The sequence below is a fragment of the Polyodon spathula genome, chromosome 11, assembly GCF_017654505.1.
Source record: "Polyodon spathula isolate WHYD16114869_AA chromosome 11, ASM1765450v1, whole genome shotgun sequence".
NCBI classification, from domain to species: Eukaryota; Metazoa; Chordata; class Actinopteri; order Acipenseriformes; family Polyodontidae; genus Polyodon; species Polyodon spathula.
Genome location: NC_054544.1, coordinates 6,301,586 through 6,328,651, shown reverse-complemented (window position 1 = coordinate 6,328,651; position 27,066 = coordinate 6,301,586). Strand labels below are relative to the sequence as shown.

At 36.5% G+C, this 27,066-nt stretch overlaps 3 protein-coding genes across 3 annotated transcripts in view; 1 reads left to right on the top strand and 2 right to left on the bottom strand.

Annotated features, from left to right (window-relative positions):
• LOC121323001 (coiled-coil domain-containing protein 93-like) overlaps nucleotides 1-7,448 on the top strand; it is a 13,446-nt gene extending 5,998 nt beyond the window's left edge. The window contains exons 10-18 of the mRNA XM_041263707.1: nucleotides 1,525-1,654; nucleotides 1,828-1,902; nucleotides 2,199-2,270; nucleotides 2,457-2,565; nucleotides 3,726-3,808; nucleotides 4,534-4,571; nucleotides 4,947-5,031; nucleotides 5,821-5,934; nucleotides 6,782-7,448. Of these exons, the coding sequence (XP_041119641.1) occupies nucleotides 1,525-1,654; nucleotides 1,828-1,902; nucleotides 2,199-2,270; nucleotides 2,457-2,565; nucleotides 3,726-3,808; nucleotides 4,534-4,571; nucleotides 4,947-5,031; nucleotides 5,821-5,934; nucleotides 6,782-6,838 (763 nt within the window). The 3' untranslated portion in view covers nucleotides 6,839-7,448. The remainder of the gene's footprint in view (nucleotides 1-1,524; nucleotides 1,655-1,827; nucleotides 1,903-2,198; nucleotides 2,271-2,456; nucleotides 2,566-3,725; nucleotides 3,809-4,533; nucleotides 4,572-4,946; nucleotides 5,032-5,820; nucleotides 5,935-6,781) is intronic.
• Nucleotides 7,449-12,087: 4,639 nt separating this feature from the next.
• Nucleotides 12,088-14,449, bottom strand: LOC121322625 (5-hydroxytryptamine receptor 5A-like). The gene is made up of 2 exons (XM_041262795.1): nucleotides 13,661-14,449; nucleotides 12,088-12,566 (listed from the first exon to the last, which is right to left on the bottom strand). Exons 1-2 carry the CDS (start codon nucleotides 14,363-14,365, stop codon nucleotides 12,234-12,236), a joined length of 1,038 nt encoding a protein of 345 aa, XP_041118729.1. The 5' UTR covers nucleotides 14,366-14,449; the 3' UTR covers nucleotides 12,088-12,233.
• Nucleotides 14,450-15,643: 1,194 nt separating this feature from the next.
• LOC121323492 (ATP-dependent RNA helicase DDX18-like) lies at nucleotides 15,644-26,827 on the bottom strand. The gene is made up of 14 exons (XM_041264578.1): nucleotides 26,667-26,827; nucleotides 25,887-26,072; nucleotides 25,043-25,189; nucleotides 24,564-24,699; nucleotides 24,239-24,339; nucleotides 23,514-23,713; nucleotides 23,220-23,334; nucleotides 22,877-23,016; nucleotides 22,234-22,395; nucleotides 20,030-20,182; nucleotides 19,557-19,670; nucleotides 19,408-19,464; nucleotides 18,463-18,640; nucleotides 15,644-16,033 (listed from the first exon to the last, which is right to left on the bottom strand). The coding sequence occupies exons 1-14, from the start codon at nucleotides 26,770-26,772 to the stop codon at nucleotides 15,888-15,890; spliced, it is 1,941 nt and encodes a 646-aa protein (XP_041120512.1). The 5' UTR covers nucleotides 26,773-26,827; the 3' UTR covers nucleotides 15,644-15,887.
• Nucleotides 26,828-27,066: the final 239 nt, after the last annotated feature.

Below are 27,066 nucleotides of genomic sequence, written 5' to 3'. Positions count from 1 at the left end.
TTTGTGCAGAAATTCTTCGGTTGTGCAAACCCACAGTTTCATCAGCTGTCCAATTGGCTGGTCTCAGACGATCCCGCAGGTGAAGAAGCCGGGTGTGGAGGTCCTGGGCTGGTGTAGTTACACGTGGTCTGCGGTTGTGAGGCCGGTTGGACGTACTGCCAAATTCTCTAAAACGACGTTGGAGGCGGCTTATGGTAGAGAAATGAACATTCAATTCTCTGGCAACAGCTCTGGTGGACATTTCTGCAGTCAGTATGCCAATTGCACGCTCCCTCAAAACTTGAGACATTTGTGGCATTGTGTTGTGTGACAAAACTGCACATTTTAGAGTGGCCTTTTATTGTCCCCAGCACAAGGTGCACCTGTCTAATGATCATGCTGTTTAATCAGCTTCTTGATATTCCAACACTTTACATGTTGCGTTTTATGATTTTCTTCAGAGTTTTCCCCACAGGTTGCCACAACAGTTTAAATAACGTACATGTAATTTTTATATTCATTGTTAACATCCTGACAACTTTATTCCCTGTATAACTTTAAATTTAAAGTCTGTTGTCAGAACATTACCAATGAAAAGAAAAATTACAGGTACTTTATTTAAACAGTTGTGTAACGCTGTAGCCGAGCTACTTACTCTATAAGTTGGTGTCAGAAGAGTAATTAAATAGGAAAGGATGCTCAGGTCAAAGTATAGCTTACAGTTGACAAAAGAGACAAATGCAATATAACCCTTATTATATTGCAAAGGGTCAACTTAACAAATGAGGCAGCTGCCCTCACATCAGCAGTGTATATATCAGCACTGGAGTGTTCAGAGTGGTGAGTGGAAACAGTTTTAAGAAACTGTCCTCCAGCTTCTAAATCTGATCCTGGCAAACTCAAAAAGAATCCCCAGGGAGCAGTTGAAAGACCGTTAATCTTTGAGCATCACTATTGACTATGTCTGGACAGCTGGAAAGCTAACACCAGTGACAGATGGGTGTTGGCAATGTTAAGAAGGGGTTATGCTCTGGAATGTACATTAAGGAAACAGACCTCCCAGGAGACACAATTCAGGAGCTCATCTTACAGAACAGAAAGTTTGCTTTAATCCTGAGGGATATTTTGCAGGTCTCTCCAGAAGAACAAATTAGTTATACAAAAGAACAATGGCCATCAGAACGATTCCGAAAACCACAATGTTGGCAGAAAAGTGTGTCAATCAGTACAGAGCAGAATATTGATAATGGGCATCCATCAGTTATGACTTTGAAGACTGTTATCTGGTGGACCAGGGTGTCTCTAATCCGACCCTAAATAATGCAGTGATGTGGGAAGCAAGCAGAGTGTGTGCAGCACATTGTCTTTCAACATCAGAAATAGCAAGGAACAGTTAAGCTAGACCAGGTGTGTGCATTAGACGCACGTCACAGGAAAATCATTTTAGAAGTAACTATCAATTGAACAAGTGTGGGATGAGAATGGCCTTGGATCCAAAAGTACAATCCGCCTACAACGATGGCAATCATTTCTTTAATATGAGAGACTGACTTGTCTTTTTTGTGTTATGGCATGTGTGTGTGTGTGTGCTAGTGTCCTTCAGAAGCTGAGAGCGTTGGTTGCTATGAATGAAAACCTTAAGAATCAAGAACAAGAATTCCGTACTCATTGTCGGGTAAGAGAGTATTTTACTTTGAAAAAGACATACCACTTGTATCTTAAGTACTTAGTACAGAACATTCATCTTTTTATACAGCTGACCCCTCATTACCTGCTGCTGCATTTTACTGTGATATCTGCTTTCTTTGAATGTTTTTTTTTTTTTTGATGTGTGTATGTGTTTTAAAGGAGGAAATGACTCGTTTGCAGCAGAGTATTGAAAACCTAAAAATTGAATCAGGAGATGATGATGGTGAAGAAAAGGTAAGTGATAAAAAATTCAGTAGTTAACTTATCTGTTGTACAGTAGTTATTTTCAACAAAATATGGTCTCTTCATATATATATATATATATATATATATATATATATATATATATATATATATATATATAATATAACACACACACACACCACGACACACACCACACTATAATATATATATAATATAAATATAATATATATAATATATTTATATTTATTGTTTGGCAGAAAACTACAGCATTTTCAGAAATGTTTTCTGTTTTATGGCAAGATTGATAAATGAGCTTGTTTTTTTAGGAACGAAACCAACTGATAGACAAACAGTATAATACAGACAAAGAGAAGCTCCAGAAGATCAGGCTGTTGCTGGTAAATAAACCGAGTATCTGTTTTAAAATGAGTCCCTTGTACTACTGTTATAAAGATTTTGTTTTAAGACGATCCCCACCAATCCACATATGCTGTGTATTTGCTATGCATGGCATAGTGTGCTTACTTTTTAAATCCATGGAAGTACAATAATACATTTTAGTGCATGTTTCTGCTTGCCTTTAGGCCCGAAGGAATAGAGAAATTGCTATACTGCAGAGAAAGATTGATGAAGTACCAAGCAGAGCTGAACTAACCCAGTATCAAAAGAGATTTATTGAACTCTATGGTCAGGGTATGTATTTAGGCATCTGCTTTCTGTATGTTCCATTTTCTTGTTTAAATTGCTGGTTTGGGTCCAGTAGCATGCCGTCAAATTGTATCAGCTTTTTTGTTTTAAATGAATACAGACCTAAGAAATAATAAGGGTATCTTTATCTAGTGTTATTGCAATCTAATAAAACGTATGTAACATTACATAAACCCATTCTTTGATGGGGTGACTTCATAAAAAAAAGATACATTTTGAACTAGAAGTGTAATTTAAAACCAATGTGCTTTTATAATGTAAATCAATATGATCTGTGGAAGAATACGAGAAAAGGTTTGGCTTATATACTCTATATATACTATATACTGTTTGTGTAAATGTTCAAATGTGCCTTAAGAATCACTTAATTGTGATGAAACTTGGCACAAGCCTTCTTGAGGTTTTCATAATGTGTGTCATGGTGAGCTTGTTTTGCATGACTTCTGGGCTTTGGAATGGTTTTGATGACATTCTGCAGACTGGCAGTTGTGCAGAGGGGTGAATGCATTTACATTAAGGTAATGATGGCCCAGCAGAAGGTGCACACACAGGAGTTAAATCTCTGGAAAATAAAAATGGGTACAAATAAAAGTACATGTCACACGAATATTCATTACTGCTTAAATCAAAAGTGTTTTGGCAAAACAGCTGAAAATGTAATCTGCTTTTAATTTATTTTTTTCCACCAGCTGTGTGTAATTTTACATCAGCTTCACATATATCAGAAATAATTGTATGCATTTCTTGGTAAATGAGGCGTGAAAACTGTTTTTTTTTTTTATTTATTTATTTATTTTTTTTAAATATGTACATATCCTGTACATCAGAATATATTACTCCCTCCATTATCAAGCTTGTTGGAATATGTAGTATTTGTATATATGCATATATATTTTGTGGACTGTGCAGGTTTATCCTGTAAAGTTGCAATAGTACTGCACTTTTTTTTCCATTGTGGAACTTCACTTGTGCTGAACAGCCTCGCTGCTTTTTCCTTTTAAATTAGCAAGTCTGTTAGTTTTATATTGCTTTCTAGTATCTACATTTTGCACTGCGGCTGTCTGTTTTAATGCATTTGGGTGCAAGAAACATTATCTTGAACATGATTTACAACTCCGCTGAACTAAAATATTCTCATCTTTTAGTTGCAGCAACCCACAAAGAAACCAAACAGTTCTTCACCCTCTATAATACACTGGATGACAAAAAGGTGTTTCTGGAAAAAGAGGTAACTGGGGAAATGAAAGAGAATTGGTCCTTGGGCCAGGGTTTTCTTAAAGTTAATGGTTAATTAATTGTTTCTTCTGCTGTACCTTTATTTTTAATAATGCGGAACTCGTGTCATTGGTTCACGTGGGGATTTTGAATATATTTACTGTCTATTTGTAACGACACTCAATCATATAATTCTTTATTATAATGTAATTACATATTTAAATTGCCAGTGACATTTTGCTGTTGCTGTATTTAATCTTTAAGTGCTGCTTTACTGATACTACAGCAGAAATTGGATTTCCCACCATTGCATAATCTACCAGAAGCATTTCAATGACTTCGCTCAGCTGAGTTAAACAATGAAAGACACATTGTATAATAAGTTTAATACTTTGACCTTGAGTTTGGCTTGTTGATTTTAAACCTGTCAGAGGATGGTACAGCTGTGGTGGAAATACAAGTTTAAATATAACATAGCTTTTCCCATGGTAGACAATTTACATGATCCCAAATACTGCTAGTAAATACTGTAAGAGGGCAACTATGGTAATGGTGCTAAATTAATTGATATATACACACACACGCATACATACATACATACACACACACGTATATGTGTGTGTGTGTGTGTGTGTGTATATATATATATATATATATATATATATATATATATATATATATATATATATATATATATAATTTGTTTGTTTGTTTGTTGTTTTCTTTTTCCCCCTATAGGTTAATTTGCTGAACTCCATTCATGACAACTTTCTGCAGTACGTATTGGCGTTATGCTTTAACTATGTTCCTTACAGCCAAGCTAGAAAATACTTTTCGTCAGACAATAAGGATAGCTTAAGTGGTTTGATTAATGTTTTATGTTTGTTTTTTTGTTTTTTAAATTTGCATTTAATTATTTGTAGTATTCAAATGAGCATAGTTATGCAGTTAAACCTATACAGCTGAAAACACAATGTAATCCACTTCTTAATTCTTTGCATATTTTGTAATAATTTGTCCATCTGGGTGTGCTGAGCCTGTCAGACCAGTTGGAGCTGTAGAGTGCTATATTGTGATTCCTTCTGCAAATAATGTGCCTGGGTCAGTAATTTCTATCACTTATGTAAGTCTTAATGCATGTTATGTTCCAGAGCTATGGCATCTTCTGGAGCCCGAGAGCAATTTCTGCGACAGATGGAACAAATTGTTGAGGGAATTAAACAGAACAGAATTAAGGCAAGTTATCTTTATCTCTGTATCTATCTAATATACAACGCCCTGCTGTCTTGCACATTTTGACTGAAACTGTCAAAAGCATTTATATAAAATACTGTACTTATATGTAGATTGGGAGAAACGAGGAAGGGAAAAGACCAGTCGTGCAGCAGGGTTTTGGTGCTTGACTGAAGACTGTAACGAATCTGTGATGCATAGTCATTTACTCTTAGATACGAAGGCTGATCCTTCTACTTGTATGCAGTATTCTGAATCCCATTTTAAAGCATGTTGGGTAACGCTGGCAGTGAACTCTGAGTGATCAACCCGGTGGATATATTGTATGTCCTGTTCTCAATTCACGGATAGTATATACGACACAGAGGGAGTTTAGGACATGCAGTTTAACATGGGATATAAAATGATTAATTTAAAGTTTGTAAATGTAATTTGAAACTGCAGTGCAGGTTTTTAACTTCAGACAACATTGAGCAGCTTATGTATTTGGCCCATGTTTCACCACAAGGGTGTATATAATCACTTAAACTTACAACATCACATCCTATATGGCTGCACTTGACTTCTAATATTATAATGGCAATTTCTGTCCTTTATAGAAACACATGCAATGCTGCCTACAGGCAAGAAACTAGATTGCATTTGGACTACCCTGTCCCTTCGATGTTTATGACAAAAAAAGATTATACTTACAATTTATTGTGGAAAATGTGTAAGATTTGTAGTAGGTAATTGAGATATATATATATATATATATATATATATATAATAATATATTATTAATTCTTCTAGATGGAGAAAAAGAAACAAGAAAATAAAATGAGGAGAGATCAGTTAAATGATGAGTATCTGGAATTATTAGAGAAACAACGGCTCTACTTTAAAACAGTGAAAGACTTTAAAGAGGTAAGATTACTTTTATATTAAATGGATATCACTTTCGTTATTGGCTGTGTAATGGTAGTAGACCTGTTGTAGGGGACCGTCTGTGTTAAAATACCAGGGCTTTGGAATGTTTTATTCTGTACAATCCATCAAATCCTTTTATTTAAGCTGGTATAATTAACTGAAAACACTCTCCTTTATTCTGGTTACCTGGGGATCCAGGGAGGGGTTAATAAGTCTTTGAATTGTTGTAAGCTTGGAAACAGTTATATTGATCTGCAGTGGGATTTGAATAGGACTCCAGGGTTAACAGCCCTGTTCTTGTAAAGAGTGCCATATAATCTTTATCCACAGTGTGAACTAAACCTAGGCTTGTAGTCTCCTCACTCCTCCTCACTGTCGAAGTGTTGGCTCAGCTCTGCCACACAGCTGCGTTTCAACATCCAGAAGTAGTCACAAATCACTAACTGATTCCTAGTTCTATACTGTGAATTAAATATGTAGATCTATTCAGTCATTTAATCAATCAAACAAACAAGCAAGGTTATAGTGTGTATATCTCTATGAGTTATCTGAAGGTTTTTAGTTTTTTTTATTTTATTTTGAAGGTTTTTAACATTAGTAAGTCTGTGTGTGGTAATATTGCATGACAGATTATTTTATTTTCACTCCAGCCTTGGTTCTAGTCATAGCTTGTAAGGCAGTGGCATTCTGGCTTAATTACAGTAACCTCAAACTTTTATCCAGCTGCATATTTTAGCAATCAGAGTGTTTGAAAACTGTTGGAGACTAATTTGAGACTATATAGCAATTAATAGACACTTTTACAGCACAGAATTTTTAATAACCTGTACGATTGTTTCCATAGGAGTGCCGGAAGAATGAAATGCTGCTTTCAAAGTTAAGAGCTAAGGGGGCATCCTAGACACCATTGTGAAATCAAAATATCCTTTTTTTTTTTTTTTTTTTTTTTGTGTAATCAAGACCTACTAATCTTAAATGGAAAGCCTTATGTGTTGCATCTAAGTCAAGTTCATCCACATTTTTGCAGTTTAAGCTACATGAAAGAAATTAAATATTTGCAAAAATGTGGTTAAATAAATTGACAAAGTTTTGACGAGATCCCGTTTAACAAAGTGTTTAAACTTAATGGATGAAATACATATTCTCTGTTTCTGTCTGTTCAGTTCTCATTTACAATTAATATAGAATATAGGTATAACAAAACATAATGTGGTTTTTAATCTATACATGTAGTACTATACATTTATGAACATACTAAACCCAGATATGTCAAGGAAACTTCTCCTTTTTATAAGTAATGTTTGTTTTTTTCATTACTTTTACATAATAGATGTCAAAGGTGTATGCAAATTTTTGTCATTTCATTATATTGTAGTGTATTGCATGTCTTATTTAACTCATTATATACTGTATGATTCTGTCTTCATCTTTAGCGGCTGTAGATAAACCTGACTGGAATATGTTAAAACCGTTGTGAACTGTAGGACAAAAATAAACAAGGTTGGAATGCATTGATTCATTATTTACTCAATGGAGAAATGTACATTGTTCTATAGAACATTTTCAAACAAGTACTCGTCTTGCTTTTAGTTTCTTCTATTGTTTTCCTTTTTTGCATTATCCCCATATCCCACTTTTACTTTACATAGATTTTTGTATCCCAAGACACACCCCTCAATAACTCAGTAAATTGCACATAATGAATCTAAGAAAAATCTGAAAGGTTGTATTATAATACTGATAATGTTCTTATTTGTATTATTCTAAGGTGTGTTGTAATAACTTGTATTTAAGTAACAAGAGCTCCACACAGATACTGCACATTGCATATCTCTGTAATGTGCTATCAAGCTGAATAATTTCCAATCTACTAAACGATGTTCACTATTCAACAATTTTATTTTAAACTATTTTATTACAAAGCATAATATATTTTAGAAGCTAAAAACCTGTGTATTTAATAAGATTTTTTTTTTTGGAGTATTTTTAAATCGGTCTCAATCAAAACATCTAATAGAAAAAAGCAGGAACCATTTTGTTATTGCATCTTGTTTTGATCTAAAACTACTTTTTGAACATATGCTCATCTTGCTGATGAAGGTAACTTAGATCAAAGTTAAGCTAGAGTGCTATTCTCTCTCCTCTATGTTTTGCTTAAAAGCTGTCTGTCACAAAGGATGTTATTGTCCTGGCATTCATTTAGGACCCTACACTGCTACATTGACCACCTGAGCCCTATTCTTAATCCACAAAGAACTGACGCTGCAGCATTTGAGATCCAAATAGTATGACGGGAATAAAAGAGAATACTTTTGAGCATGTTTGTGTACCATTATAAATTCACACGCTGAGTGCTTGGTGCAATGTTCAGCATGCTAATGATGGCATAACATGAATATAAATGTTATTTTATGTTGAGCAGCGTCTATTAATTTTCATTATGTTCTTTGGAGCAAGGAGCCTATTTGTTTGGTATGTTTTTAATCATAACTACTGCCTAAAGAAAAAAATCTGCTCTTCAGCAAAATTGCTGTGATTAACCATTTTATGGACATCTATTGAGAAATTCTGTACATACATATCAATGTGAGAAAATGATAGAGTTTAAAAGGCATTGGTGAGTATGAAGTTAAACGTGTATATGGTGGGTAAGGTAGTGCAAGGTTAGTGCTAATCAGGGTCCGTGAAACCACAAAACCACCAATATGATGTTCTAAGAGGTGATAAGTTACGTGACAGGGTAAATGAATAGGATTTCCCTGGTACGGATTACATTTTCACTGCAGTGCTTCTTTGTGACGACTGTTGATAAAGAAACCAATTCATTTAACTTGTGAACTATAGCTTTGCAATCGTGAATAGGACCCAATATAGGACCTAATATTTCACATAAAGAGCCATCTTTAATCCAAATGAAACGCAATGCAGAACTATTGCCCTATGTGTGAAGTTTTGTTTGGATCTCTTGGGTTTGCACACATCTTGCAGTGTTCTTCAACTTACATATGATAATTACTACAAACCCTGAAAATCTAAATAGAAGATGGATGTATTCTAATAGCATCCTGCATGAACTTACTAACAAAAGCCAAATGTTCCGTTATACCCCTTTTGAATATTTAAAAGCATATTTTGCATTTATTATCAGAGTTCTGTGGGTAATTTGCTTTGCATTTCCTCCCACATTATCAGGTGACTGGTCCTTGTGTCTCTTCCCTCAGATCTGCTACTGTAACAAAGATGTGCAATTTGAGCTTTTGGAGCACAGAAAATAATTGCACAACCTTTTTCAAAGCACTATTATGCAGAATATAACACGTACATGGGAAGATGGTAGCCTCATAAGGGAGATTATTTTGTTGTTGAAATGGATTGCTGTTCTGAGAACATCTATATTAGCTCTCAAGTTGTGCCTCCTCTTACCGTTTTCAAGTTGATCTGCTTTGTAACTTGCAATAAGTATACAGCATGGATGTGCCCAATCTTAGGGTAATGACTTTCTGATGGCAACAAACCCTATTTATCAATGGACCATCTGCACCATAAAACCAGTCTGTAAATCTCATTCCAACATCAAGCCAGGGCTGCAATCCAATCTAAATCTGGACAGTACAAACAAAGTCAAAGAGCACCTGCACACATCACATTTTTGTATAACTAATATTTATTTCTATATTAATTCACCAAATCATATTACCCTGACAGCATAAAATATTCACAGCCTTCGTGTTCACCCTACTTTTTCCTGAAGTTGGAGAGATTAAAAAACCCACGGTAATGTGTGTAGGTTACACACATTAAGACACAGCATATGCATGCGCATATATATATATATATATATATATATATATATATATATATATATATATATATATATATATATATATTTTTTTTTTAATGAAACCGGTGCTATTCACAGCCACATACCAATGTTTAGTGCTGCTCAGTCAACATAATTCAGTTTAAATGGTGTGAGTTGAAAATCCAATAAGTAAATGTTATTCCAAAAAAGCCACCTAGTATATTTTTCTTCAAACACTTGCACTACTCATTCAAAATAAACATAATCCACAAATGATACATTGAAAGCATGATGCTAACAAATTATCTTAATGTGCTGAGGCAGCAAAATGAGCTGTAAATGCACTTTTAATACTAATGAAATATTCTGAGAAGCAGAATAAAACGGGCCTGCTTTGGCTGGTAAATGATTTCGCAAGTGATGAGCTAGACATTGTGTGACCTTTCAATTAAAGCATGCAGACCAACCTCAAAAACAGATTTACAAAAACAAAGGTTGCATGCTCTAAATGTAAAACATTTGAACTGTGTTTGAAAAGAGGTCATTCAACCCACCTAGTTTCTTGATACTGTCACTCTGTTTTTATCTTTACATGTATACAAGTATACTTCATTGGATAATTTGAAAGTTAAGTCTCAAACCACAAGTAGTGAAAGCAGTCTGAAGTGATGCAATGAAGATGTTTGAAGAACGGTGACTTTAATCATTGTGCATCTAATACAGTACCTAATTTACACAGCTGACCTAGGGAAATGAAATTCACATCTCCCTGAGAAAAAGTCTCAATCTTAGAGGCAATCAGCTATTATACAACTTGAACGTAAAAACAGTTCATGGTATTGAAGGAAAGATGCTGGATAATGAATGATATGTTCCTTTCTTTGTGGATCTCCCCAAATAGTTACAGCAATCTAGCAGTTCTGCGTTTCAATGCACAGGAATGGTTCTCAATATGTGTTGCCATGTTTGGACCAAGACTTGACATCTTATGAGGTCACATTTTCCAGCAAAGCACTTAGATAACACTATGTAACACAATTTTTGTTCCTGGGTAGTAAGTGTTATTTCCTAATTGCTTATGCCTCAAAAGTACAGAAAATGGTTATTATTCCCCACAAACTTTGCTTTTGTGACCAGGACAGTGATATTTTGAAATTTACCTATTTCCAATGAGAAAACGGGCGAATTTGTGTCTCTTCGTTCACATAAAGTCAGAAAAAAACAACATATGAATCCAAATTAACATGTATTTATACTAAAGTAATACAAAAATGACTACAAAAGATTTAGAAGTGAGTAGTTTTTCGAGATTTACGATTATACTGTAAATCACTTTCACGAATCAGCCCCCAAATGTAGTCTCCCATCATATTCTCGTTATACTGTCCTTGGTAGCTGCATTCAAAGTCCAGTATATCTTGGTGGAAGCGCTCGCCTTGCTCCTCCGAGTATGCTCCCATGTTCTCCTTGAATTTATCAAGATGAGCATCAAGGATATGGACTTTGAGGGACATCCTACAGCCCATTGTGCCGTGGTTCTTCACCAGAGTCTCAACCAGCTCCACATAGTTTTCAGCCTTGTGATTGCCCAGGAAGCCCCGAACCACTGCGACAAAGCTGTTCCAAGCCGCTTTCTCCTTACTAGTGAGCTTCTTGGGGAATTCATTGCACTCCAGGATCTTCTTTATCTGTGGTCCGACGAAGACATCGGCTTTGACCTTTGCCTCAGACAGCTTAGGGAAGAAGTCTTGAAGGTACTTGAAGGCTGCCGACTCCTTATCTAGAGCTCTGACAAATTGTTTTATAAGGCCCAATTTGACGTGCAGTGGTGGCATCAGCACCTTCCAGGGGTCCACCAGTGGCTCCCACTTGACGTTGTTCCTCCCCAGAGAGAACTCGGTCCGCTGTGGCCAGTCCCGCCTGTGGTAGTGCGCCTTGGTGTTCCTGCTGTTCCAAAGGCAAAGATAGCAGGGAAACTTGGTAAAACCGCCTTGGAGACCCATCAGGAATGCCACCATTACAGCCTCTTGATGCCATTTCAGAAAAATGCAGATATGTATCCACTTTAGCAGCTGGAACTAAACTGAACTGGTGGGCTTAAGGCCCCTGGATTTATACTACTATTTATATTACTGGAAAGTTCTAGAAAGTTCTAGAAGTTACTCCAAGTTTAGTCAGCACTGAATCTATCTGGAATGTTCTGGAAAATATGTACATTTCAAAATATCACTGTCCTGGAGGGAATAATAGCCATTTTCTATACTTTTGAGGCATAAACAATTAGGAAATAACACTTACTACCCAGGAACCAAAAAAAAATAAAAAATTGTTACATGGTGTAATTACAATCCTAACTGGGGCAACGTCTTCCAGTTTGTTATGCGGCTGATAAAAACAAACTGGTCAGATTTCACAGTACTTTCAGATTAGTTCAGGGGACAGATAGACTGCTGTTGCTAATACATACACAAAGATGAAAGGTGCACCGACAGACTTATCTGTGTTTAGAAAACAGATTTTTGAAGGCATTGTTGTAGTTCTTGTTGAAGGCGGTGTAAATGAGCGGATTGAAGAATGAGTTTGAGTAGCCGAGCCACAGGAAGATGCTCTTCCACACAGCAGGGATGTTACAGGAGCAGAGAGGGCTAATGAGCTCCGTAATGAAGAAGGGGATCCAGCACAGTACAAACACCCCGATCAGGATGCCCACCATCACGGCAGCTTTCCTCTCTTTCTGTTCCCTCCACGTCTCTCCATCTGTCTGGAACATGATGGTGGCGTGGCGCACGGTAAACACCATCTGTGGCTCCAGAGGTGCTTCCTTCACCTAAAGATATAACAAAAGAATATGAAAATGAAGGAAGTGGATTTTCAATTCACAAATCACCTTTCACCCATAATTAGTTTTTTAATTACTCCCATCCATATATATATATATATATATATATATATATATATATATATATATATATATATATATATATATATATAATGTGTGTGTGTGATACATATACTGTCTGTAATACTTAAGACAACAACTGTTTTTTTTTTGTTTTTTTTTTAAGCTGCTGTTGCAAATAGCAGACTTTTGAATGTAGGATTTCATAACCTGAATTTATTTAAAAGACATGTGTGGTTCCCATTACCATTGAGCATAAGGAAAGCCAGCAGCTTTACCTGCAGCTACTAAATTAACCAAAACAGTTTCCCTACCTTTCATATAAAGGGTTGGGGTGTACTATTATTATTTTTATTATTATTATTATTATTATTATTATTATTATTATTATTATTATTGCTGAAGACACTGGTCAACCTTTGTCTGCTTTAGGTTTTACTGTATAATCTATCATTTACTGATGGTAGCATGAATAATTAGTGACAAAAACAAAACAGTGGTGGGGATAGGGCATGCTGTGTAATACTCATATACATTTAGAATAATTTACTTTCCGCTATTAAAAATGAGTACGTAAAAAAAATCATATTTTTATGCGAACATTATAACATTACAAAAAAATTGTACCCTACTTTAAAATCTAAAAACAAAAACGAATGGCACATTTGTATCATGACAAATGCTTCCCTTTCGTTTTACTATTTCGATGCTAACATGTCAAATAGTTTAATAATTTGAGGGCTCATTTTCAAAGACAGCTTTGTTGCAAGAAGAGTACAATCTTCCCGCACGGCTGTCTTTGTTCCATAATCGACTAATTGCAGCTATTTCTTATACACTACGTGGCAAGTCTATTGATAAGGAACAGGTTCATATGCAGGCTGAAACGCACGTGTAGTTTGGCAAAATTCATAACAAATGTTTATTGAAATAGCTGTCAACTATAAAGTTTTCAAAAGACAACATTGAAAAGAAACTAAGAAAACTAATTAAAAAAAATACAAATGATTGCGTAATCTTACCTGTACGACCCCTGGCATTGGCACAACCGCGTTCCTTCTGCGACTTCCAATGCTGAATTTGGCAGCTTTGTAAATTTTCCAGTAAACAAAGAGAACTACAGACAGTGGCAGGTAAAAAGCCCCAAAAGTTGAGAAGATAGTGTAAGACGGCTCCTGGCTAACCTGACAGTTCTCATCGTCTGCCGTGTAAGCTTCTCCCCATCCAAAAAGAGGGGACAAAGAAATCACCGCTGACAGAACCCAGGTCAATGCGATCATGATGTTGGATATGTTTTTCCTTGTTTTCAGCGTGTACTCCAGGTGTCTGGTGATTGACCAGTACCTGTCGAGAGCTATGGCAGTCACATTCCAGATGCTTGCTGTGCAACAGAGAACATCAAAGGAGATCCACACATCACAAAGCAGTCTCCCCAGTCGCCATCTTCGACCAGAAAGCTCGTTGACAAGACTGAGGGGCATCACAAGCGCTGCCACCATCACATCAGACACAGCCATGGAAGCCACCAGATTGTGAGGAACTCTGTGGAACGTCTTCACCCGGAAGATCGTTACCAACACCAAAAGGTTCCACAAGAAGGTAGCGATGATTAAGATGACGAGTAAAGTCAGCATGAGAATGCTGAAGATGGAAAACGTCCGTCTTTCCAGCATTTCCTCTTCGGAGCTCCTGTTTACCCCCAGAGAAACGTTAATGTCAAAGCCCATTATGATTAACTCAAACTGGTCGCCCGCTTAAGCAAGAACGCTCCTTTTTGGTGGATAAAATAGATTAGTTCGTCATGCCTTTAAAACTTCTTCGAGTGTAAGTGCAAGAAAGTCGATACATTTACAGCTTTACTTATTTAGTGAAGTTGTAGCTGACATTTGTTTAAAAAAAAAAAAAAAAAAAAAAAAAAAAAAAAAATCACACATATTATTTATTGCTTCTCTATTAAATCTTCAACACTTCACCAACTCAATCACTGAAGCCCCTGATAGCTGCGTCTGTTCTGGATCACCTTTGTACACACATTGGTCTGATAGCCTGTTGGCACCTTCTCTTTAATTTACATTTCAAAGTCTTCCAGTCTGAAAAGGATACACTATACTGAGTAACAGAAAGCGGACTATCATCCATACATAATGGAAATCCTATTAAAGTGGGCAAGAGTTGCGAGATAATAGGTCCTTTTATGCAATATCCATGAACGCCTATGACAGACCATCGTGGCTGACGTTTTGAGCAGAAAGCAAATTATTTATTTCACAGCTGCAGTCAGCTGTGTCCAGTGGCAGATTAAAAAAAAAAAAAAAAAGCTATAAATACTTACGTTCTAAACGATATAAGTCTTTCCATATCAATGTGGAAGCTTTTAGAATTCTATTTGTCATTGTTTCATAAGCCAGAGGACAACAATTTATACAGTATATACTCAAGGAAGAGCAGGTTAGTTCCCCATGGTGCAAATTATTTTGCCAAGATTGTCAACATCCACCAGATGTAATAACCTTCCTTTACAAGTTGTGGTTATGGACTACTGGTACACAACGGTTAACTTTTACTGCATGAGACAAGCTGTGAGGGAACTTCTTAAAAAAACCATAGAACAGATGCTGTTGAAAATGCCTGCTTAAAACAAGCACAGTGGAATCAAAATAGACAGCATCTCAGTGAGGTTTGCACCATTCATACAGCCAAACACTAAATTTATGACTGAAATGTAATTCTCAAGGACAAAGTGATTGTAACTTGATTGACAGAAAGCAGCCTTGTACCAAGTGTTATTGTAAGATATCCTCAACTGAACTTGACCTATAGAATTGCTGAATACAGCTGTGAAACAAATATAAAGCCAATTTCTCAAAGTATTCAGTCTGTACGGAAAACGAAGTTAGAGAATGCAGATATGTACACTATTTTTCAAAACACTGTAGATATGAAGAGTGCATCTCAAATGGCTAAAGCACCAGTTGAAAGAACAGTGCTGAGAATGACACAATCAGTTTTTTGCCAAGATTGTATGTTTAATCAAATATGATGAAAAAGTTATCAGCATAGTTACCCATCACAAATGTATACATTAGAAGACAATGGGAATGATCCTGTTATTTATAAGTTGCTGGTATTATATCCAAGAGGTGTTTCTAATATGATAAAGGGTACAAAAAAAAAAAATATATATATAGCAAAGCAAGCTTCAGTCTGAAAAGTTCAGCATTAGGCATCTGCTGAATTTCCAGTTTCGAATCAACGAGCAAACTGCCTGTTGTCTGATCTGTTCTTGTTCACGTGTTTGAAGATCTTGGATTTGTGCACGTTCTTGGACTTCTGATAACCAAATCCACCACCGCCTCCCCTTTTCTGCATTTTCTTTCCCTGGCTGCTGTTTACATCTGAAAATAATTGGTTAAGGAAGATTGCAAAATGTAAAACTACAAAAAAAACCAAAAACACAAAAAAAACCAAAAACAGAAATTTGATGAAATCAAAATTGTTAGTGTGTTAAAAACATGACCCAATTAAATTCTGCTTTTTATTCCTACTGCAATCAGCAATTTGAACAAATCACATCTAAAACATGCAACTGTTCCCAAAAAGACAGTCTACCCAGTTAAGTTCCATCGTGCCTTCATGACAATCCATGATGCTGCACATATGGTTAAGGAATCACTGGAGCTTACAGCTAAGTACCTTTTGAGATAAATGAATTGTTGTTAGGTCTTAGAATATAACTGACAAATTGTGAATATGTTCTGGTTAAATTTCTAATGAGACTAGGGATCTGATTAGCATGTTTTAGTCTTCTGAATCAGGGAAGCTGATTATTTCCTGGCTTTTGTCTAGAGCAAGACTGACCAACAGGAAAATGCTGTAAAAACAAGTCCTGATGGCCTGCCCCAACATGAAATACGTTTGCCTTTTTGAGAGACCAGTTTTGTATCAAAGCTACAAACCTATTGATAACATCTTCCCCAAATAGTAAACTAGATATACACAGGTTTGGCGTAGAAAATACAGTTGGATTATGAGGGGGTCATACAAGCTAGCCCCTTTACAGGGATCTAGACAGTCAGATAATTTCAAGGGCTGGTAAGAGATTTGTATAACTAACTAAAAGAAACTTGTTTTCTTCCAATTGTGTTAAAGGAAAAAATGATGTCATGGGAAAAAAAAATACAATAACCCAACTAATGTACTGTTTGTTGATTTGTCTCTTCTCTGTGCTTAGAGGGACATAGTTCCTAACTTTCTCTACCATATTAAAAGAATCTCCGTTGTAACTTTGCAACCAAGACTTCGACTGCCTATTTTTACTCAAACGATTGAAGAAATCTGTAACTTTTTTTTTTACAACATCTTTAGATTTACTGCATCAATAAATAGCCTACTTACAGCACACCTACTGTAGACAAAACGTGTCTGCAATAAAATTAGTGCTGGGACAAAATATCCAATTAACTTTTTTTACATGTATTCAGACAAAAATAAAATGTCAGTCAGAAATCACAATTGACAGAAACTGTAAATTTGCATCACAGCATATTTTCTCCTATTCACATTATCAGGAGCCGCACGCAACTAAAAATAATGTAGATCAACAAAATGCTGTGCAATGTAAAATCTGCAGGAAACTACTGTTATGGCAGTACCATCAATTTGTGGGAACACGTCAAACAGCTGAATGAGGTACTTCACTGTAGAAGATCGTAACCACACCACACACTAGACAACCCTTCAAGGACAAAATAATAAGCAAAGTAATCAGCTTCTTTGTGCAGGGACTGTATCCACTTAGTATTCTTGGAGATGAGCCTTTCATTGAGTTGCTGTGTTACCTTAAACCAGAGCACAAGGTGCCCTTTCGCAAAGCAATTACTGAAAGGACTGAAAAGCAGCACACTGACAGAACAAAAAGCATTGACGTGAGAGCTGGAAAACATGGCTTTTCTTGACCTGGCAACAGATACCTGGACAAGTGTACATGACTGCTACTTGTCACTGCATGGACAGCAATTTATTTTTTATTCTACAAAAGCACCTTGGTTTGCAAAAAAAAATGTGAACCAAGTAAATGTTTATTAAACTTAATTTGCCTCTTGCTTGTTCAGGTGAGCTTCAACAGACAAGATGACCTCAGTCAGAGGTCAACCCCAGTCCTGAGGACCCAACTGAGCTTTCATTTAACTAGACTCATAATTGAACTTAAACTAGACCCTGAATTTGCTCAACTAGATCTTTAATTGTTTTCAGCTCAAACAGTTGTAGATTTCATGTTAGCTATAACATTTTTTTTAAGTAACTTGAATTCTGCAACTGTTTAAGAGTTGAAAACAATTAAGGTCTAATTAAACAAATTATCAGTTCAATTAATGACCTAATTAACTCAGAGCTCAGTTGGAATGGGAATCAGCAGCCACAGGGGGTCCCCAGGACAGGGGTTTGAAAGCACTGGCTTAAGTAACCTCAGTAATGTTAATCAAAATCTGCTCTAGTCCACTGTGTGTGTGTGTGTGTGTGTGTATCTATATTACAAAAATCACACACAATATGTACTATTTTTTGTGAAACTGCTGTATGGCATCTTTTGTAATTAATTCAGGGGGATAACGGACATAAGGCCAACAACTTATTCTTATACCTGGAATATTTTTCTATGTTAAATAATGTGTTAATGGCTTTTATTACCTTTTGCAAATGAATAAATATCCTAGCAAATACCTAAATCTTGCACGTGAACATTCAATGTTAATCCCAGCACTAAATAAAATACCAACCCCGAACACACACATGCATGTAATTACTGTCACAGTGAAAAGGATACTGAGATCCACATATGGAGGTACTTTGAACCCAAAGGAAATGGCGACTTTAGGAAGGTCCAGTGTGCCGACGCTGTAGATCTGTTTGAGTGAATGCGAATCATACGCTCTGATGTAGGCTTTATAAGCTTCCTGAGCAGACTTATGCAGGTAGTAGTTCTTCTCAATCAGTTTCTCAAGCTAAAAGAGAAAAATGATTCACATTGTTATCACAATACAAAATCCATTAGGCTGCCATAAAACTCAACCACTGTTCCACCTAACGTTGCTTAATCTTTCACCTGCGAGACCCATATAATGGGTTCTCTCTCACAATCTACATTTATAAAACCAGACTTGTGTATCAAGAAGATTTACCTTTATTATTGTACTCAAGGAGCCTAATTTAACATATTATACTAATTATATATTAGGGCTGCACCAACAAGATTTTCTTGGCCGTAATCGATAGCTGACGGTTATCTATCCATATCGGCCGACACCAATCAGATCTATAACTTAGACTATAAAAAAAAGACCCTATGCAATGTCAACTATATATATATATATATATATATCTCCAGATAAAATGGATGATATCCCCATATATAAACAGCAAATTAGAATAGAAGGTGTCCTACTTGCCCCATTGTAGCATTAAACAAGCTTCATATACTTATCACAACTGTGTGACAGATGAGAACTAAAACTTACTCAAAACACTGGACAGCTAATCCCGTGCTATGAAACCACACCACCATTTTAAAAGCAAAACATGCATCAATGTTGCCTACATCAGTATTGATCAATATCTAATAAAGCCAGCCAATAGCACATTTACAATATAGGGTTTCCCAGGACCACTAGGATTCTACCAATCCATATGAGAGAACTTTCAAAAACAAACAAACCAAACCTCCAATAACTAATGGAAAAAAAAAAAAAAAAAAAAGTATATGAAGGTTAACCTGTGATTGGATGTCAGAAATCTTGCTCCAGGAAAATTCAAATTCGCTTAGTGGTACCTGTGAAAAACATTAAAACATTACTACATTACACAGAAACTGTTCAAACATAGTTACAGTATCAGTATAGATTTGAAGAGCTTCATGATTACCTTAGCCTGCTTGAGGTACCGCAGGAAACCCAGTTCTTCGGGTCTAAGAATCAAAAGGGCATGTCCTTTGCCATTAATACCTCTGGCTGTCCTACCGACACGATGAATGTATTCCTGTAAACAAAACCATAAAACTTTACATACCGAGATGAGCAGGTTATTACAAAGCAAAATGAAATATGGATCACCTCAGCCCTTGTCTTTTTTCCCCCCCTGTTTAACAGGTTATTACAATCTACAGTAGAAATGGTATGAATGAATATTGCCTTGATCTACAGAATGATTAATCTTTATGCAACCACTCCACTGAGCAGGATGTGCGCCACAATGATGCAACCAGCAATGTTATGTAAATTAAACGGTTCTTACTCAAGAAAAATACATTTAAATGATACACCTATATACCCCCACGTACTAATGATGCTTAGGCAGACTGTTTGTCATGTGGTATCACTGCCAACTCCATTCCATACCTTAGGATCATCAGTAGGGTCATACTGAACTATCCAGTCCACTTCAGGAATATCAAGGCCCCTGGCAGCTACATCCGTACACAGCAATGTTCCAGAATCAGCATTGCAGAACTGGAAAAATGTGGTGGTTCGCTTTGTTTGTTTCTGCTTTCCCTGAAACAGACAATAATACATTTGAATATCTACAGTATTTTCTTCAAACATGCTGAGTATGCTCTAATCTTTTACTCCTAACAGTAGATTTACAAATTTGGGTGTACACACTTCTTCCTCAGTTTGACAATTATCCTTCTAATACCAGTGGAGGCTGTAAACATGTAGCACACAACACCAAATACGATTATATACAAGTATATTTCAAGGAAAGCCGCTTCACGCTCATTCCATAGAGCTTGTCAAGTTACTGATATCAGATCAATGTTTCCCAGTATTTCCTTGGTGATGGGTGTATCCCAGTACACAGAAGTTAGTTCATAAAAAAGTATTTTGCTTTCCAGGAGTCCAGTATAGACAACCATAACAAAACATAACATTTTCACAGAATGACCAGCCGATAGTGTCCAGTAGAAGTGCAACTTAACTATATTTTGTGAAAGGCAGATTTTATCATGGTGCAAGTTTCGTTTAATCGTTAGCGGTCCATTTATTCAGCGCTCGTCAGGTCCAATTTATTTTCACACTCACCGTTTAAAATATATTTTTCAGAATAAAACTGGTTTAACAAGGCACCGAATTGCAAAAGGACACTGCATCTCCAGCCAAGCCCCACCATTTGTTCGCTGTATTTTTCATATACCCCTTTATAGACATGCATACTGATAAATCCTCTCCTGATCACTTGATATATCACCACTCCTTAATAATGCGATCCAAGTCATTATTATATTACTATAACATCTCAAAAAGCTCTGCAAATGTCTCATATTCTTTGAGCCCTGGATGCAGAAACAGCTCTCTCTCTTGTTTATGTCCATGTTATCTATAGGGTGCATGGGGCTATCAGATATGCCCCTTTTTTCTGCTTCATTTGGCTATCAGTCTCACTTGACCATTGAAAGGTTTTCTCAGCTTTTTCAGGAGAAAAAATTACCAGAGACCTGTGCTTGACGTCTTTTTGATAATGTCAGACAGGGTCCGACATCGGACTGGAAAGGGAACTGCAATGTCGGACCTGGTCTGACATAGGACCGCAAAAGGGTTAAGCGATAACACTATGTAACACAATTTTTGTTCCTGGGTAGTAAGTGTTATTTCCTAATTGCTTATGCCTCAAAAGTATAGAAAATGGCTATTATTCCCCACAAACTTTGCTTTTGTGACCAGGACAGGTAAATTTTAAAATATCACTACTTCCAATGAGAAAACGGCCGAATGTGTCTTCTCATTCACAATTTACACTATAAATCGTAAATCTCGAAAAACTACTCACTTCTAAATCTTTTGTAGTCATTTTTCTATCACTTTAGTATAAATACATGTTAATTTGGATTCATATGTTGTTTTTTTCTGACTATGAACGAAGACACACATTTGCCCGTTTTCCCATTGGAAATAGTGATATTTTGAAATTTACCTGTCCTGGTCACAAAAGCAAAGTTTGTGGGGAATAACAGCCATTTTCTATACTTTTGAGGCATAAGCAATTAGGAAATAACACTTACTACCCAGGAACAAAAAAAAAAATTGTTACACGGTGTTATTTGTTTATTTTAGAATTTGGAATATTACTTCTAAGTTCACTTTACTTAAACAAATCACTATTATACACCAATACTTTGTAGAAAACATATCTTTAAAAAGAGTGTTAACCCTTGGATAACCGAATAAACGTGGACATTTTTGCTTTTTACTTTGCTCGCTACTCAAATAAAACACTAGCGTATCATGACATATCCCATAGCAACTAAGTGATCTGATTGGCTGTAAACATTGTGATGGTGTATAATATAGAATAGAAACTATACTACAATATTTTGTATTATGTAATCAAAGTAGAAAAGTAACAGACTATACACCATTATTAATCAATGTTATTATCATCCATCTTTTTTATGAATAAGAATGGAGTCCTGCTGGGATAATTAAGTTTTCCGTAGCTGGATATTCTTTTCAGTTCCATCCTGCACCAAGCAAAACTTGTAGAAACAACAGCAAGAATTAATCCTATATGTTGTCAGAATTTTAGTGATAACACATTTACTCACATGAATTGCCATTACTGGCAGGTCAATGTAGTTCAGCAGCTCATAATGAAATTTCACAGACATGCAGGAGGAAAAAAACACCATGAGCTTCTTCTTGCGATTCTTCTTCAGGAAGGTAAAAAGCAACATCAATCTTTTTTCTGATGGACACACTACATAGCCCTGAAAAAGATAACCAGATAGAGTGTCAGTAAGGCCTTTTTAAACTACATTTTCTATCAATTGTTTGCCCACAATTTACCCCATAACAGAAAATGATTAGCGATTAACCCTGCTTTTTATCCACTGTGAATGTGCTCGGTGTCTGGCTAGTGGGGTACGCTGTTGCGATGAGGAGAAGAAATCCCTGCCCGTTGTCGTCGTCGTCGTCCCCCCACCCCCACCCCGGGAGCATCAGAGCCAATGTGACACCCCTTCGGAGTCCCCAGCAAAGTTCGGCCCCTTTCCACAGCGTGAGGTGAACCAGCACCGTCCAAGCTGTATGACTCATCCTGCGCTCCCACTGGAAGCGCTTTAATTGGATGGAACCCCCCCCCATGTTTAAAAATTAAATAAAAATTTAGTGCTTTTCTCCTGCAAAAAAAGTTAAAAATAAAAACACACAATTGCTCAGATTTTATGATGGCTATCCCAAAGCCCTTACCTGCTCCAGACCATCAACAGTTGCTGTATCTTTGTTGTCATCAACTCCGACATACAAAGGCTCTTTCTTCAGGGAAATACGGGCTAGATCTTCTACTTTGCGAGTTTGTGTTGCAGAAAAAAGCATAGTTTGTCTACGTTCTAAAATGAAAATAAATGAAAAATCACTGTTATAAAAGTTTAATATTAAAGAGATGAGTCCTTGGAACCACTTGACAAGATTGGACATAACTTTCGTACAAAAAATGGTAAATGCAATACAGTACACAAACATTTTCATTTTAAAGTTGCAGATGTGCCAAAATTAAACACTTAAGATGTAGCAACACAACAGCTTGACATACTTGGCAAAAGTTTAATAATCTGCTTTAGTTCTTCTTCAAATCCAACATCTAGAATACGATCTGCTTCATCGATGATCAGGCACTGCAGGTTCTTGAACATAAAACCTGGTGTGTTCTAGAGGGGAAAACCATTACAAAGTCAATGCAAACCAATGCAGTGTTACTTTGAAAACAAGTTACATTTATAAAAAGTGCTGGGGTAGTGTAAACTATATGCTAGGAGGTGAAGAACAGTTTTAAATCCTGTTAGCAAGTACACAGTCATGCCCCGACACACATTCCTAGGTATCGTACCTGCATATGGTCCAGCAGCCTGCCTGGAGTTGCTACGAGAATATTGGTTCCATTTGCAAGTTTCTGTGCTTCAGCTGATCTGTTGCTGCCTCCCATAATCAAGCCATAGGTGTAAACGTGGTGTGTCATCAATTCCTTCAACACCCCATATGTCTGCATTGCCAACTCACGAGTTGGTGAAAGGATGAGGACCCCAGTGCCTGTACAATAAAAGAAATACAATGCTATATAATATTTTATAAAATATATCTAGCTATCACACATATAGATGACCGATACCTTACAAATACATTCATGTTTTAAGTAAGGTTTCAGATTTAATCTTATCTAAGATAAAATTAAGTACTCAAACCTAACAACAGACAATACGTCTTAACTGCATGACAGGTGATGGCATGGAGGTTTTACTATGTGCCAAGTTGGACACATCTGAACTTATTTATCCCAGAATGGAAGAAACTGTTCTGCAATGGCAGTTTTATTTCCATCCCTAGGGCATATGGGGATATAGCCACATTCATAATGTATTTCCTCAACAAAAGGAAAAATACTTCTAATTAAAAAGGAAGCAAAGAAATGTTTCTCTAACATAAGAGTTTGACTATCATACACCAGTATTTAATTTCAGCACTGGCAGTAAATAACTTAATCTCACTTTAAAGCAGACCCAAATGACAGGGCCTTAAACCATCGGTCAAACATGTAACTGTAAAGAAAGATCTTACCATTTCTAGGCATAAACTTCAATTTGTAGATCAATTCAATGGCAGGTATAAGAAATGCCAAAGTTTTTCCGCTGCCCGTTCTAGCAGCTGCCAAAACATCTCTGCATTAAAACAGAAAAACAAGATTATACATTGTCTTGCCAAGATTTTAGCATGGACACGATGGTCAATGCAACTGCTTTGAGGGTGGGTGCTCATGCTTTTGCACGAGCACCCACCATCATACCCCGGTGAACACAAAACCATGACTAAACCTACATACGTTTAATAGATCACATGACACATACCAATAAATTATTGGTAAATAAAGCATTTCAGAACTCACCTGCCTTCCAGCAGGGGTCTAATACTTTTGTGCTGTATTTCAGTCATATGTTCGAAACCCATATCTTTAACTCCCTTCAATGTGTGTTCACTGACAACGTTACTGAGGGAGACAAATGAAGTGTCTTCAAAAGCACCTGAAGGGGGGGAAAAAAAAAAAACTAGGTTAAGACAGTACTAGAAAAATATATAGTTGTAGCTGATGTGGGGTGACAAAGTTCCTAGGACAAAGGCACCAAACCAAAAATATACTATTGCACTAATGCATTAATGTGGCAAGGCTTAGAGTTTTAGCTATGTTATTGTCAGTTACCCCCCACCCCACAATAGAACAAAGATTATTTCAAATCTAACAGAGCACGCAATGATTAATCAGTTTTGTACTGTATCAACATAACTGAAGCAGCGCATATCCAACACTCATGCCTATTTTACATTTTTCAAATCTCAACATGAAATATGTAAATGTGGCACATGTACCTGTTAGCCCTAATGGTAACTGTGGCTGATCCTCCCCTTCATCTTCTGATTTCTCTTCCTTGTCAGAGTTCCCTTCTGCCTCTACTGAATCTTCATGAGCATCTTCTGTGTTCACTGCTGCCTCCTCTTCTTTATATTTTTTTGTTTCTGGAATGAAATACATGTGTGTTCAAGATGTGTTTAAAATTAACCTGAAACAAACATGATGCCGTACCGGTCAACACGCACTATGGCTTTTACGAATAGGCTATATTTGGGGCAAAAAGTTGGCAAATCAGACTTGCCATGTGTGCACAAAAAGCAATGAAATGTTCAAACATGCCACAGGTTGCTTTACATGGCAATTGCATGGCTTTGCTAAACACCAGTTTACAATGAAAAGATGGTCACCAAAAAACTCCAGCCTTGTTAAATTCAACCTGAACATTGAACTTCATCATCCCGTGTCAAACCAGCAGAATAGCTCCTGGGTCCCCATCTCACAATATTACAATTGTGGTCACCTTGAAATATATGTTAGAATTCAGTTTTGGCACTGAATTAACTACAGTAAATATTTAAGGGCAGTGTATATATTTAAAAATATCTTTACTTTATATAGCACCTTTCACAGTGGACCATCATCTCAAAGCGCTTTACAGAGGTAGGATGTGAACTGCATTATATGCAGAGTCACTTACAATAGGACACTGATTTAACATCTAATCCACAGGATCAAGTGCAAGGAGGTAAAGTGACTTGCTCAGGGAAACACACCAATTCAGTCTGTGACCTTCTGGTTACAAGCCCTGGACCAGACTGGCGCCTATATGTATATTTTTATAATACAAATAAAACAGCTTACCAGTTTCGTCCAATTCATTATTACATTTTCTTTTATTTTTCACTTTCTGCGTTTGGGGATTTGCAGACACGCTAGCCTTGTTTTTATTCAACTTTTTATGCTTCTTTACAGCCACCGTCTCCCGAGTCGACTCCACTGCAACGCTGCTCAGTTCAGGGGTGGTCTCTGCCAAAATATTGCTGCTCTCTGTAAAAAAGCAACATGGCATACACACAACGTTAAGATGTCCAACTCAAAAAAAAGGTAAACATTTTACAAACCTAACACGACAACACAGAATAGTTAAAGGATTGGACTGCAACTGAAACTTTACACGACTACCACTAGCAGACACTGTTTGACTCGGATTTGCACTGAGACACAGTAAAAACCTGGTCGTACGAATGCGATTTAACTTTATTAAGCTAAATTACTGGTAATGGCTTAGTTATCGTCTTGAAAACGTAGCTTACACCTCACAGATTACACTGAACGTACTAATTAACAACAAGGTCTAAGTATTTTGGAATACGTTAAAATACTACTCATCATTAACTAAAATGTCGTAGTAACAAAAGTTTATCATACAAATTATTTACAAAATTATAAAAAAAAACACAATTAACAATAAAGGTATGTTTAAACGGTTCACTATTTTTAGATACATATAAAAAACACAGACTGAGTGTTTTTACTGAGTCGGACAAGAAGACGCATGTCTGTTCTGCCTCCTGTTGCGTGCCAATGTAGTCACAGACTAAATACCGACAACTTGAACCTAAACCAGTTATTGATTGTTACCATCACCATCCTCTTGCTTCTGTTTGACCTGTAGATTTCGTTTCTTGATTTTGTCGTTTCTCTTCTGGATTTTCTTCCGCAGAAGTCTCATCTGCAAATCAGACATCTTAGCAGGTTTTACACACGTGTCCCCCTTGCGTCAGGACTTAAAGGCCCCAAAAAGAATCTGTCCTCAAGCTGCCTGATTATTCAGGACCCCATCAGAGTAATTCCGAATAGTAACAAAACGACTGTCTCTCGCAATGCCCGTATCACTAATTTAGTAATTTCATGACGAATGAGATTCCAGGGTTTGTATAGCATTCATATATGTTCTTGTTTCCAACAATTAAAAAAAAATGCCGTTATGATAACTAAAATAACAGAAGGGAGTAAAATGACGAGAATGACGAGATGTCGG

Coding starts and splice junctions, on each gene's coding strand:
- LOC121322625 (XM_041262795.1), bottom strand. CDS start 14,365: ATGGGCTTTGACATTAACGTTTCTCTGGGGGTAAACAGGAGCTCCGAA. Junction 12,567..13,660: donor CAATGCCAGGGGTCGTACAG/GTAAGATTACGC, acceptor TTATATCTTTAG/GTGAAGGAAGCACCTCTGGA.
- LOC121323492 (XM_041264578.1), bottom strand. CDS start 26,772: ATGTCTGATTTGCAGATGAGACTTCTGCGGAAGAAAATCCAGAAGAGA. Junction 24,340..24,563: donor AGACCCCTGCTGGAAGGCAG/GTGAGTTCTGAA, acceptor GTTTTAATGCAG/AGATGTTTTGGCAGCTGCTA. Junction 23,335..23,513: donor GGCTGCTGGACCATATGCAG/GTACGATACCTA, acceptor TTTCCCCTCTAG/AACACACCAGGTTTTATGTT.